A 12,641-nucleotide genomic window follows, 5' to 3' on the forward strand; every position below is an offset into this window, starting at 1 on the left:
CTATTCATGAACATGCCGTAAGCCTTGCAGTTACATTGAACACTGTGGGCTTAGCTATTGCTGGCTGTGTACATGTACAGTACAATCCGCCATTACTTCCCGCGTCCTCACCATTCACCGCCTGCATAAATTGACCTTCGATCAATACATGTACAGCGCACTTAGGGCCATTCGTAGTCTTCGTTTACAGCCGGTTGCTCTCTCACAAAGGGTTGCCTATAATGGTGACAAATCCCTAATGCAAGTATACGTACATGTAGAGTGCGGTCAGTAGAGCATTTCTTTTCGTGGGAGCGGGGGGGGGGGGAACCTGATATTGACATGATACATATTAGTTCAATTTCAATTTTAAATGATTGGAAGACACCAATGTGTAACGGGGTCGTTCCTTACCAACCTCTTAATTAGGCCTACCCTTTTGAGATGTAATATAAATTATATGTACAAGTAATAACCCTTTGGTGAAATTAAGCGACAGTCTAAAAGATGGCAATCCGACAGATCGATGAGGTGATCATTCAATTCAATCCAAAACGTTCATTTAAAAACATTTAATACCTTTATCGTTACAATTTTATTAATTAATGAATTTTGAGGCTTCATCTATATTCCTCAAATGTAGAATAATTTACTATGCTGTTAAAAGCTTGAACATACATGTATATGTTCCCTGATAATATGCGGTGAATTATCATGTCTAACCATGGAGCTATTGAAAGGATAGCTCCGTTGTCAAACATCATGACGTCCCTATATACTGCCTAGGAATGACGATTCTATTTCATAAGAACTAAGACTTATATTAAAGGCTTGCCACTTTTGCTCAGTATACATGCCCGGACCGTTGATGCTTATGTTCGCAAGTGCCACACCCGGCTGTATTCAAATCAGACATTTCATTTCTAAACCTCTCACGTACATTAATTTTTCGCACGTTTCAACCTACACGTTACCTGCATACTGTACCCGTATCAGACATCTAGGATAGACTTTCATACGAGTCGTTTGTTTGTTTGCGCATGGTAATTGTACAAGCCGCTATCACATGTCATGGTCTTCGTACACGGCTTGTTCAGACAGGGAAGAATCTCTCATGGCTTGTGTTTTCGGAGTTAAACGGAAAAAAAATCCTGGACATAGTAACGATTTTACATGGCTTACGATTTGACCAGCACAATAAACGCATTCAGATTCATTCAGCCATTGCAAACTGGATGTACTCGTGAACGACGAAGAGCGGAACACTGTAAACATGCTGATGAACTTTTTGAAAGTAATAATTTCAGAACAATATGGGCACACGAGGTTAGCATGCCAAGGTAGTAATCTTAGGATCAATAACCTTACCACCATCCCACCTGTGAAATATGGAAGGGCTGCGCAGCACTGTGATCAGAATATTGACGAGAATATAATATAATATCAGTGCTCTGAAATATGTGATTGCCGAGCTTTCGGTAACTGAGTACCTTCTTCAGGGCAAACAGATTCAGTTCCGAACGAACGCGGAAAAATCCGAGTTCATTCCCCTGGATGCACCATCGGACCTGGTGCTTCCGCACAGTCCAATCTCTTATTTCATAAATATTTTAATGCTGCCTGTGTGTTGTTGTATTGTCTATGTTATTGTAATTCGACAACATTGTTCCCCATTGCTGTTTTACCGGTGTCTTGACTATACGTTAGCGTTTATGGGTGAACATTTTTGTATTCATTGCCTTTCTTAATGTGCTGCTTAGTATTTTTAGTTTATGAAAATTTGTCTTATTTTCCTGTTTCTTATTTCATCGTTTTGAGAGCCCCTCTACGGAAACTATTTTGCTTTTGGGCGATCCATCACGAGCTGGTTAATATTGTTTCCTTTATGCTTTGCTTCAAATTTTTAAATGTGCCTTCGCGTACTGAATATCTTCATCAAAAAATGAAATGAAATGAAACAGTTATGGGTAAACGTTTCCAAGGCTTTGATATAGAGGATGAAAGAGCAAAATGGATGTCAAAGAAGTCAAACATGAGAAAGGGCTTGGTACAAATCTTCCTTTACAACTGTCTAGCAGACCATGCAGCACATTTTCGCCCATGTTCTGAGGTTGGCTCATGTTAGTAATTACTTCGTCATGAAACACGTGAATGACATTGGATTAGATTTCACACATTGTAAGCAATTGAAATTATACAGTCTGCCGTTTCTGATCGAAGGAAATTTGAAGGAGGTCTAAAAAAAAAATTTAAAACATAAAGGAAAAAGAAATGAAAGGATATTTGGTGAAAAAATGCGGAAAATTAGAGTCCAAACAAAATATTGGCTGTTTTTTGCGTCTACGGAACATGGGAGTCAGTGCTGATAAGGAACATGTTCAGCTTTGATCTGCGCATGGCAAAGCTCTGGCCAAATGTTACATTAAAAGTGAGCAAACGACCTGCACATCCAGTTTTGTAGACGAGAATAATGAATTTCAGTTGAACTTATTTGAGGAAAACACGCTTCACTTAGAACTTCCAATAACGTTATCATGAAATTTCAGTAAATTAGGAGTAAACATAAGTAAATTCTAAATTCGAAGGTGGAGGCATTCCATTTCCAGTTTATTCTTTTGGTACATTCATAATTACTTCGGATACATTTTCCACATGCTAGTTGCACTTTGCTCGTTTAATTATCTTGTCCATAAATTACTTGATGGATTTTCCATGTACTTCTAAAGGGATCTAGACATTCCCAGACATTTTTATGATCTTGACAACTCTTTTTTTTTGCCAGACCACATTCCAACAAATGAAACATGCTTGAGCACTTTGGAGTTATACAGTTATATATGTATTTCGGTAACTAATTACGGAACCTGCGCATGGCTTATTGAAATCAAAGAAGAGATCGCCTCGGTAATTCGAGGACAATGTCGACTTCTACTATTTTTTGTTGAACCAATAGGCGAACCTTATCATGAAGGTGACTGAGATTAATCACTTCGTCTTTAATTTATATCAAAAGTCATGGGAAGATTACAAACGCCATCTGTCAACGAATTTACCAATTTTGTACCACCAACTCAGTGCCGGGTTGCCAGTGCAAGATGCCGAGCGCCCAAGCGTGACGGCTGGTAAAGCCGCTCGGATGAGTCTGGTATGTTGCTTCGATATTAACACTATGGTCTCGTTTCATTAAATTAGTCAGAATTTGACGTATGAATTAGTTTACGATATAAAGGAATTGCTGGAGGAGAATGATAAGCAAATTGCAGAGCAGCAGGCAAGAAGGACTAACTGATATTCGGATCAGTGCTGACATCCGTTTGACTGGTTTTGACACCGTCTGATTTCAACACAAGGTAAGGCACCAACTCTAGACCAGACAACAAAATGTTGCTTTATGCATGCTGAGTTAGCCATTCATAATATATTTTGTGATGGTGAAATAATTTTGCAACGAAATTTGTAATTTTTGCCCTGATCTAGAAATGGATGAGAAACCAAGGAGTATTTGCCAAGATATCACCAAAGTCCTAAATAGGTCTGTCAATATTATGTAGGCCGAAAGACTATTAAAACATATGTAACCCCTATAACTTTTGACTTCTTCCTGAAAGTTTTTTTTTCAAAGGGTCCATTGAAACGAACCATATGTTTCTTACCATGGCTTTGAACATAAAATTCGCCTTTCATACGAGCACTTGTCTCGACCTAAAATCTAGTCTAACATAGGCATAATCCTTGGAAAAAAGAAAAGTTAGTCAAAATTAAAAATGACATTGATAATCCTTTGATGCAAACTTATGGAAGTGTATAATTCGAGTTATAATCTCGCACAGCGGCGAGTTAGATCGTTGAATGTGTACCTGGCCGCGGCGAGTTATAAAATCTTGCCTTGGCATCAAACTGATATCCCGCCGTGGCGAATATTTCAATACACGTAGTTTCATGAGTCCTATCCAGTGCGTCGTCTTCCAATGTACCTTTAGGGTGGAATGCATTGATATTTGGTTTTAGATTCCGAATTGTAACAGAAATGGATGTTATATATCAAGAAAGCTTATTTTCCAACACAAAGACAACAAAATCCTATTTTGTGGTGTGAACTTCCACATTCAAATGAGCGGTAAACTATTTTCAATTCCTTCCTACTTTTTCCTAGTGCCAAACTGAAGCAAGCGGAATTGTAAGTTATACATTTGAACTTTCATCAGTCGAAATTTATTGATTTACAATACTTAAAATGGAGATCAAAACAGTACTTTTACAAACGCAACGCACGAAATACCTCACAGCTTTGGACGCCAAAAGCATTTTAGATCACTTAGTGCCCTAATCTCCAAATATAGCATGAGTGCACACATGTCATGCCTACCGGGTCGGAAGTGTCGACCAATGTTCAGATGTTAAAATAAACTCTATCCAATAAGTTCTTGACAAAAAATACGCTATGTATTTGCCCTTCCCAGCGCCCTGCGCTGTATGGGTGGTTTGTGACAAGTGACTACATGGATGTAAGGTCAAAGAGCCTGGAGATTTCATTCCAGTTGATGAAAAGTGTGTGTTAGCTTCCCCTTCACCTCATTCTTCTTTTTGCCTGTTAAAATCTCCTCAATCATTGCATATTTTAATGTTGGAATGATATCAACATCGAGGTTTACGGAGCTCTGAAAGTGCCATCTGACATGTTGACATCCTGACATATTGTTTCTCGGGATAGCGACATGATACAGGCAAGACGTTCACTACCTGCAGCTAAAAAAATTATCTTGAGATGACGACATAGTAAACGTTGGAAGGCGACATTTGCGATAATTTATCATGGGAAGACGACATCGTAACAATTGGATGACAACATCCTGACAAAATTTAGCATGGGATGACGACATCGTAAAAGGGTAGACATCGCATTTGCTGGATGTCTCTGGATGACGACATCCTGAGATAATGATTATCGTCATTATCTGAGGATGTCATCATCCAACATTTACGATGTCATCATTCCATGATAAGTTATCTCAGGATGTCGTTATTCCACTTTTAGGATGCCTTTGTCCCATGATAAATTATCTGAGGATGGCATCATCCACCTTTTATGATATTGTCATCCGGTGATAAACTATCTCAGAATGTCGACATCTTGCCTTTATTATGTCGTCATTCTGAGAAAAACATGTCTGGATCTCAACAAGTCGGATGGCACTTCTAGAGCTCCGTAGAGGTTTGGTTCAAAATGGCAACACACATTGGCTAAAAACATGGGCGTGGCCAGATTGTTTATGTTTTTTTGGGGGGGGGCGTCTAATCTAAACAAAACATCTAACTGCTGGAAGAGTTGTAATTTTCTTTCTTTTCAGGGTCGCCTTCGTTGCGCCTATGTAAATAGGATTATTTAAAGTATAAATGAAAAGGCACTGTAATCCTTTCAACAGGCAGTCTACCAGGCAGTCTACCAGGCAGTCTACCAGGGAGTCAAAGTAGTGTACTCTACTTCCAGATGTGGAAATTCATACTCCCAAAAGAGATTTCTTTGGTTTTCTTTGTGTTGGAAATCAAACTTGGCTGAAAATTAACATTCCTTTTGTTCTTATTAGCAATCTAAAACCGAATCTCACTGCATTTCAGTGCATGTAACCCTAAAGACACACGCTAAATAAACATACACAATAAACTAAAGACACACGCTAAATAGGAATTAAGACACTATTGAATTATTCGCTCTGGTGGGATATCAGTTTGACACCGCAAAAAGATCTTATAACTCGCTGCGGAGAGATGCACATTCAACGATTTAATATCTCGCCGTCGCGGCCGCGAGATAGTAGCGAGTTAAAGATTCGACGATGGGCAACCACTTTTTTGCGTGTATCTTTTGACCAGTTCATTACAACTGTCTTTCCTTCGCCGGTGAGGGTGCCCTTCAAACTCAAGGCGGATTGAATTCTCTTGCGAATGCAGGCTGAATCGGAGCAATAGTTTTTGGCTGGCTTGTCGATGAAGTTCTCTGTTTTTACGATATCTAAAAAGTTGCTAAACTTAAAAGAGCTGAGCATTATCATCTCATCACAGCCAGGAGGGACACAGCCCTGCTTATCCACCCCGAACTTAAGTGTACCCCCAATCAGCGAAAGAAAGACAGGTGGCTTAAAGCGGGTTCTTGCACGCGTTTTGCGCAGACGCAAAGACCATACATACCGGAATAAATTAGTTACGCGTACTCAGCGTGCTCCGCGTCAAACGCGCATATCTACTTGCGCGCCTGCTTCACGGCGCGCCTATGTGGTGAACTCCCATTGGTCGCCATGTGGACATAATGAAGATCAATGTGAATACCAAAAACACGATCTCTTTTGTTCCGTCCGGAGCGGAAAACTCAGCTGACCCCTGCTCGATCACATTAAAACTTTGCATACATATACAGACACTCCATATGATCTGAACTTCTAACTTTTAGTGCTTGGAAGTGGTTAATGGCTTCACGCGTGTGGGTCCTTGTGTATTGAGCGCTGTCCAGTCTGGGAAGGATCGGGTGTTTTACGGAAACGGTTCCTCCGGCTAAGTTTTGCACAAAAATGGTCTCAAAATGATTGCGAGGTAATACTGGAAAAACTCTTTTGGCAAATCGAAGGGCAGAAAGAGCTGTAAGAGAAAGAGAGGTTTTGTAATGACACAACACTTTGGTCATAAATATGAAAATTTGCATAAATAAAAATAAAACAGGTCCCCAATCTCCTAAAGAGAAACTAACTTGTTTTCCGTTATACACATGTGGGTACCTAGGCTTAAAAATGTTCGACTGAAGTCTCTACTTTGTATGACTCAAAAAAAAAAGACAAGAAATTTGTAATTGTTCTGCATCACTGAATTTGTTGAGTAAAATAGGTGAAGTGTGAACGATGTCCGCGTGTTTCAGGTTAATTATTAATAAAATAATTTCTCTCAGCTTCGTCCGCTTGTCTGCCCATGCACAAGCATCACGTATATGTCTTCAGTGCATGTACATATTAGACGCACAGTCCGACAAGCAGCAGACAGATTGTAATTTCACCAACTTATTTCCTTGGGAAAGGAATCAAAACGTAATCTTTTGAGTACATGCCGGTTGCCTGCGCCTCTTAGGTTGGTTGGGTATTTCAGTCGTTTAAATTTTTTGCGTGCATGTGGCATTGCTTTCTGGGATGGGTTGGTGGGAGGAAAGATTTCTATGGAATACACCACTGCACCCCTGTCCCAGTCCACAGTTCGTTAGGATTTTCCGAATTATTAATCGATAGATTCCACTGCCTTGTGAATTTCAAATCGATTGTATAGGGCTTAGCAGATTTTTTTTTAAACGTCCGATTTTTGTCCTCCTACCCAAGAATCGTTTTTATTTATTGTGGCTAAATGTGTGACATATCGACGTACATGCAATAAAAGTTGGATAAGGAACAATGGATATCATGTAGCTGAATAGTTTGTGAGATGTTACCCTTATTTTGGTTTATCTATGATTTGTTTTTGCAAACAATTGTCAGACCCTTCTTCCAACAAATACCTTTCAAAGCCACACATTGTAGCAAGAGTGATTTTGGGATCTTAAATAATTGTGTGAGTGTTTGGATTGGATTCTTTTAGGGGGAGGAGAAAAGCAAAATCCAAATCAATTTGAAAACCACCATAAGATATTATCAGTAGCATAAATACTGTTGAAACTCCTCAAGTCAAACCTGTTAAAGTTATCCTTAATCACGTAACGCAATCAAGTGTTATGTTCCATGAATGTGTGTCACATTTATATTATTTTGAATATACATGTAATTAGGAGCAGAAATAAACTAGCCACAAAAGCCACTAGCCGCAGCAGCGTTGCAAAAGTGCTTGCGATGGGTCAAGACCTCAGAAATAGACCACCACAAGGAATTGTGGGAGATGTGACGCATTGTTTAAAAGCTCTATTGTATACATTATTAGTACCTGGAACTTGTAGGAAGAACTTGCTCAGAGCTGTAGCCTACGTACTTCAAGCCTATGCGGTAGCGTGCACTTGTGCCAGGAAGGGGCGGTGGGCGGTGCAGGACGTTGGGGAATGACTTGTCCGGCCATGGAAATTTAAGGGGGGGGGAGATTATGACACAAAATGGGTAATATTTACACTGTTAACAATTTCTGTTAAATGATTACTGTAGACTCTGTTGTCAATTGGCTTTAAAAAAAGATCCTGTTTAGGACAGCACATTCTACTGTCAGTATTTCTTTGTTTAGATTATTATGGAAGCGTATTGAGGACATCCTAAGAAAAAAATTTCCTACGTACGTATTACTAAACCGTACTTACAGATAAGTAATCCACAGGTTGCATTGCATTACTAAACTTCAGTTCATTGGGCCAGAGCGGGACCAAGAAAGGGTGCGACTTCCTAGCAACAGAGGCTCCTTTGGTAGGAAGTCTTCGTTGCTGGTTTCCAAATGACAGTGAGCTACATGCGTTGCGTACGCGTCCGGCCCTACCAAGTACCAACAAAACAACACGGGCCCACCAGCATGGCTCGTTTCAACCAATTAGGGGATGCTTCTGCTCAAAGCAGAATTTTGAATGCGACCAGTGCCTAGATCATTATTTACAAAACGTACAAAGTAGCAATCGGCACGTACGAAATAGTAATCCGTACGTGCACGAAATAGCAATCCATATGTGCGAATTAAATTTTTTTTGTCATGTCCTAAATCCCATTCCATAATAATCTCCTGTTAGTAAACACAGGAAAAATCACAATAGAATGTGCCGTCCCAAAACAGCCATTTTTAACAGTGTATGTTCATGTTACTGACGAACATCTGTGATATACATTACACTCCTGCAGAAGTTCGCGTCAAAACAGCGCATTTTTAAGTGCTGTATAATATAATTTGGTTGTTGGGAAGTCAGAAAAATGCTTCACATCTGCATTAATTTTTCTCACCACGAAAACGTGGGGGGGGGAGGTGATTCAATAGCTCAATCCTCTTCTGGTCAAAAGGTGGGGGATATATACCCGCATCTCACCAGAATTTTCGCCCTTGCCAAATCATTTCGAATGCTATCATCCCATTTCTTATTTGTTTCAGATTTGAAATGGCCAGGGTGGTTGTAATCTTTATGTGCACAATGCTTCTTGTCGTAGGAGCAAACGCTTCATGTTTCATTGCCAGATGTAAGTTGGCTTTCGGTTGGAATTTGAATGATGGGTTGTGCCCATTGCTGATGGCGTAGGTTGTGGAGTCAAATCCTACGATCACAGTAAGATCTTCACTAGAAATCTAGAGATAAAGATCCTGTGGTGCTTCATGAAATAACCTGCACTTTGATGAAAACAAAAACCAAAAACAAGGAATGCTCGGGGAAGAGAAACTGTGACGAGCATCGTGAGGGAGGTAACCACAGACTGTCTGCGATATTTTCTTCTTTAGTGAGAAGATATACATGTATATAGACAACCTACAGGTCTATAAAACATCTACGTATGGAAACAGGGGCGTAGCCAAGGGAAGACAGGGAGGGCACTGCCCCCCCCAAAAATTCCCAGTGCCCCCAGGTGTCCTCCCCCCTAAAAAACGGATGAATGGCTTTGAACAAGGCTAACAAAAACTTGCCCCTATAAAACCACACCACTGAAAGCTGGTGCCCCATATGATGCTGGTGCATGCCCAACTTGTTCCCCCACAAGTAAAATCCTAACTACGCCTCTATATGTTCGTCCTTTTCTTCCAGCGAAATGTGTACCAGGCCAAGTTCCTTATAAACTTCCCGGTGTCTCGACGAAGTGTTACGACTGCACGTGCATGAAAAGTGGTACAGCAGTCAGCTGCTGCTTGAAGTAAGTTTTCTTTCGATGATAATGGACTTCTCTGTAAAACAGTCAAGCTCAGTCGTGAAACGTGTACTGCACCTATGCAAAAATATCCCTCACCATTGATAACCTGTGTGAGATACGCCATACTTTAGAGTAACAGCGCCATCGTGCGCCAGGCATTTTACGCCAAAGAATTTTGCACATTAAAAGACGAAATTAAACAAATCGTGTGCAACGTGCGTTGTACGTGGGTGAAGCAGTGTCAAATGTCGGTGTAAATGATCACTGTCTCTTTTTCTTTCAGCATCCCCATTCCCACTGGCTTCAATTCAAGAAAGTGCTTCAGAGTACTGGACGAAGATACCTGCACATACAAAGTGATGAAGCTGAGGAACCCGCGCCGGGAATGCCCTGTGAAAGCTTGGTTGGGTTAGGGGTTTCGTCAGCTACCTGTTTACTGTGCATGCTCAAATACGTACGCGAAAGTGCTACAAGTTGGATAATGTAAACCATTAATTTACACTGTAGATACAATTCATTAACTCAACCTTTCAATGTTTCCCTGAAACTCTTTAAAATATATTTATGAGCGCAAAGTCATGTAAAATTTCATGGCGTTTTGAACAAAATACCGCAAACTTATGTTTATCATGTCGTATAATTAGTTATACTTCAAGACTATGATTGGATAAGCCTGCAATCGATGTCTGTGGCCAGCCTACTGTTGGCTGCATCGTCGGTAAACAGTGACCTTATTTGTTTAAATGTAATAGAAGGGAACCATCGTCCATAATTGCAGGGGGGGTCGCACAGGGCGCACGTGCACGCCCATCGGATGCCCGTTCCCCGGGTGCCCCCCATTTGAAATCTTTGGTTAATAATCGTTGCAATGTAGCTGCAGCTTATTTTCTCGTGGTGCCTCCTTGCAAAAATGTCTGCACACCCGGGTGCCCCCCCCCAAAAAAAATTTAGCCCTAGTTTCGCCTCTGCTTAAGCTGCGTCCAAAACATTTGGCTAGGGGCCGGCAGTATAAAGTCGTATCTATGAGACTGCTATACAGTCGAAGCCAAGCCAGCGGGAAACTTAAAGAGCTGATGAAAGAAGACCTACAGGCATTTCTGAGCATGCGCACAAATTGTGATAACAATGGACTAAGGACCGTTGTCTGCTGCCACCAGCGTCTCATAGTTCTTCCATAGGGGTGAGAACTATATTCTACTTCGAAATTTTCTGGTTTTTGGTCAGATTCCATCGATGACAATACTAAAGAAATCCAGTTTCAGATATTAAGAAATATCTAAACCAATCTAGTTAAGTTTAAAGGAGGAACGCCTTATCTTTTTCACACGCGTCAAACGGAACAAACGTAGTTAAAAACTTAAAAATGTTGTAAATGTTTTCGATGGTTAGATGCTTGAAAGTATAAAATGACTTTCATTTGATACAGTAAAGAATGCTTACATATCGATTAGTCATTCATAAAATGTTGAAAAATTTCAAATACAAAGAGATTTACACTGACAAAAATTCTGTACTCCCCAGTGCAGGTTTTAAATCTCAGACACAAACTGCGTCTGAAGTTTTTTCAAGAATAAAGTTGTATCGTGTCCAGAACCATGGCAATAAAACCTAAAATATGATTTTAATATGGGTCACTGGGGTGGTCTTGTCATTCAAAACATGCTATCACGATAGAGTAAGAGACAACATCATCCACAACATGCATAATGAATCGAAAACTTGGTCTGCATAGGAGAGTGGGCCTTCCCCAACTTACCCATGGATCACAAAGTGATGTAAATCAATAGCAAAATGCCTGTTTAGTCGAAGGAGCCGTTTTGGTACAGTGTTTAATCAAATGTTGAAGCCAGCACGCAAAGCATCATTTGTAAATAAACAGCTTTCTGTGCTTCTCAAATAGAAGGAAAAATTGCCCTTTCAAAAAATCTTATTTTCTGTTAGTACTTCAGTTTAAAAATGTTGCCTTTTGTTCATTTCCTACATAGATGCAGAGGTAAACTCAAACATGTTGAAAAAGGTATCAGATAAAAAGCAATAAATGCAACGCAAAAGGTCGGTAAACCCAACATGAATTCACAACTGGCGTTTTCCTTCCTTACTTGTAATAAAATCCGAGTTGTAAAATGTGCAGCAGCACCCTATCCGCCTCAAGCAGACGCTGCCCTCATCGAATAAAAAGGGCCGCCACCGCCGCGTTGGTCGGGAGTATTCATTTTATTGGTGGCGATGTGGCGACTGCAACGCTTGCGTTCCCAAGTCGTTTGTTCGTAAGTACCAAAGAAGGGCCCGTTGCGCCCTCTTTTGGTCCAGCTCGGGACAGTAGGTGAAACTATCACATGCTGTGGTTTATTTTATTTATTTATTTTTAAAAATTAATTTCATTTTCGGGAAATACAGATAAACAAAAAAGACAGTAAAACATAAATGTACACGATGGAACAAAGGACAAAACCAAACCAGTTCTCGATGGATTGCCCAGAAGAAAAAGATTTCTGTTGAGGGGCTCTCCAGAAGAGTTGACTTAAAAACTTACATAAATACTTAAATATAAATATATTGATATGAATATAAAGATATTGGTTGAAATATAAAGATATTGGTTAAAGATGTTGGTTGAATCGTTTTGAAAGGTAAGCTCCTCGCTCTAGCGGGAATGCAGGGCTTCAGGGGTCTCGGTTGGCACTGAAGTGTAGATACAGAAATGCATGGGGATGCAAGATGCTGACATGTGTTACTTGGTTTTTCAGTCAGTTCATTATGTCCATTTCAAGTTTTCAATTTCAATTACTTTATTTCCTCCTCATGGCAAATATATTAAGTACATGAGATAATAGGCAG

General features: G+C 40.1%; 1 protein-coding gene across 2 annotated transcripts; it reads left to right on the plus strand.

The window, feature by feature from the left end:
- Positions 1-3,175: 3,175 nt before the first annotated feature.
- On the plus strand, positions 3,176-11,869 carry LOC110988840 (beta-microseminoprotein-like). Of its 2 annotated transcripts, XM_087138630.1 has the most exons (5): positions 3,179-3,329; positions 4,133-4,156; positions 9,058-9,143; positions 9,701-9,806; positions 10,087-11,869. In XM_087138630.1, exons 3-5 carry the CDS (start codon positions 9,065-9,067, stop codon positions 10,214-10,216), a joined length of 315 nt encoding a protein of 104 aa, XP_086994756.1. In that variant the 5' UTR covers positions 3,179-3,329; positions 4,133-4,156; positions 9,058-9,064; the 3' UTR covers positions 10,217-11,869. The 2 variants fall into 2 exon arrangements, with proteins under 2 accessions (XP_086994757.1, XP_086994756.1); XM_087138631.1 differs by lacking the exon at positions 4,133-4,156 and having other exon boundaries at positions 3,176-3,329.
- The last annotated feature ends 772 nt before the right edge of the window (positions 11,870-12,641 follow it).

This window comes from Acanthaster planci, linkage group LG07 (genome assembly GCF_054643075.1).
Source record: "Acanthaster planci isolate LZ-2023a linkage group LG07, COTS_SCS, whole genome shotgun sequence".
In the NCBI taxonomy this organism is placed as follows: domain Eukaryota; kingdom Metazoa; phylum Echinodermata; class Asteroidea; order Valvatida; family Acanthasteridae; genus Acanthaster; species Acanthaster planci.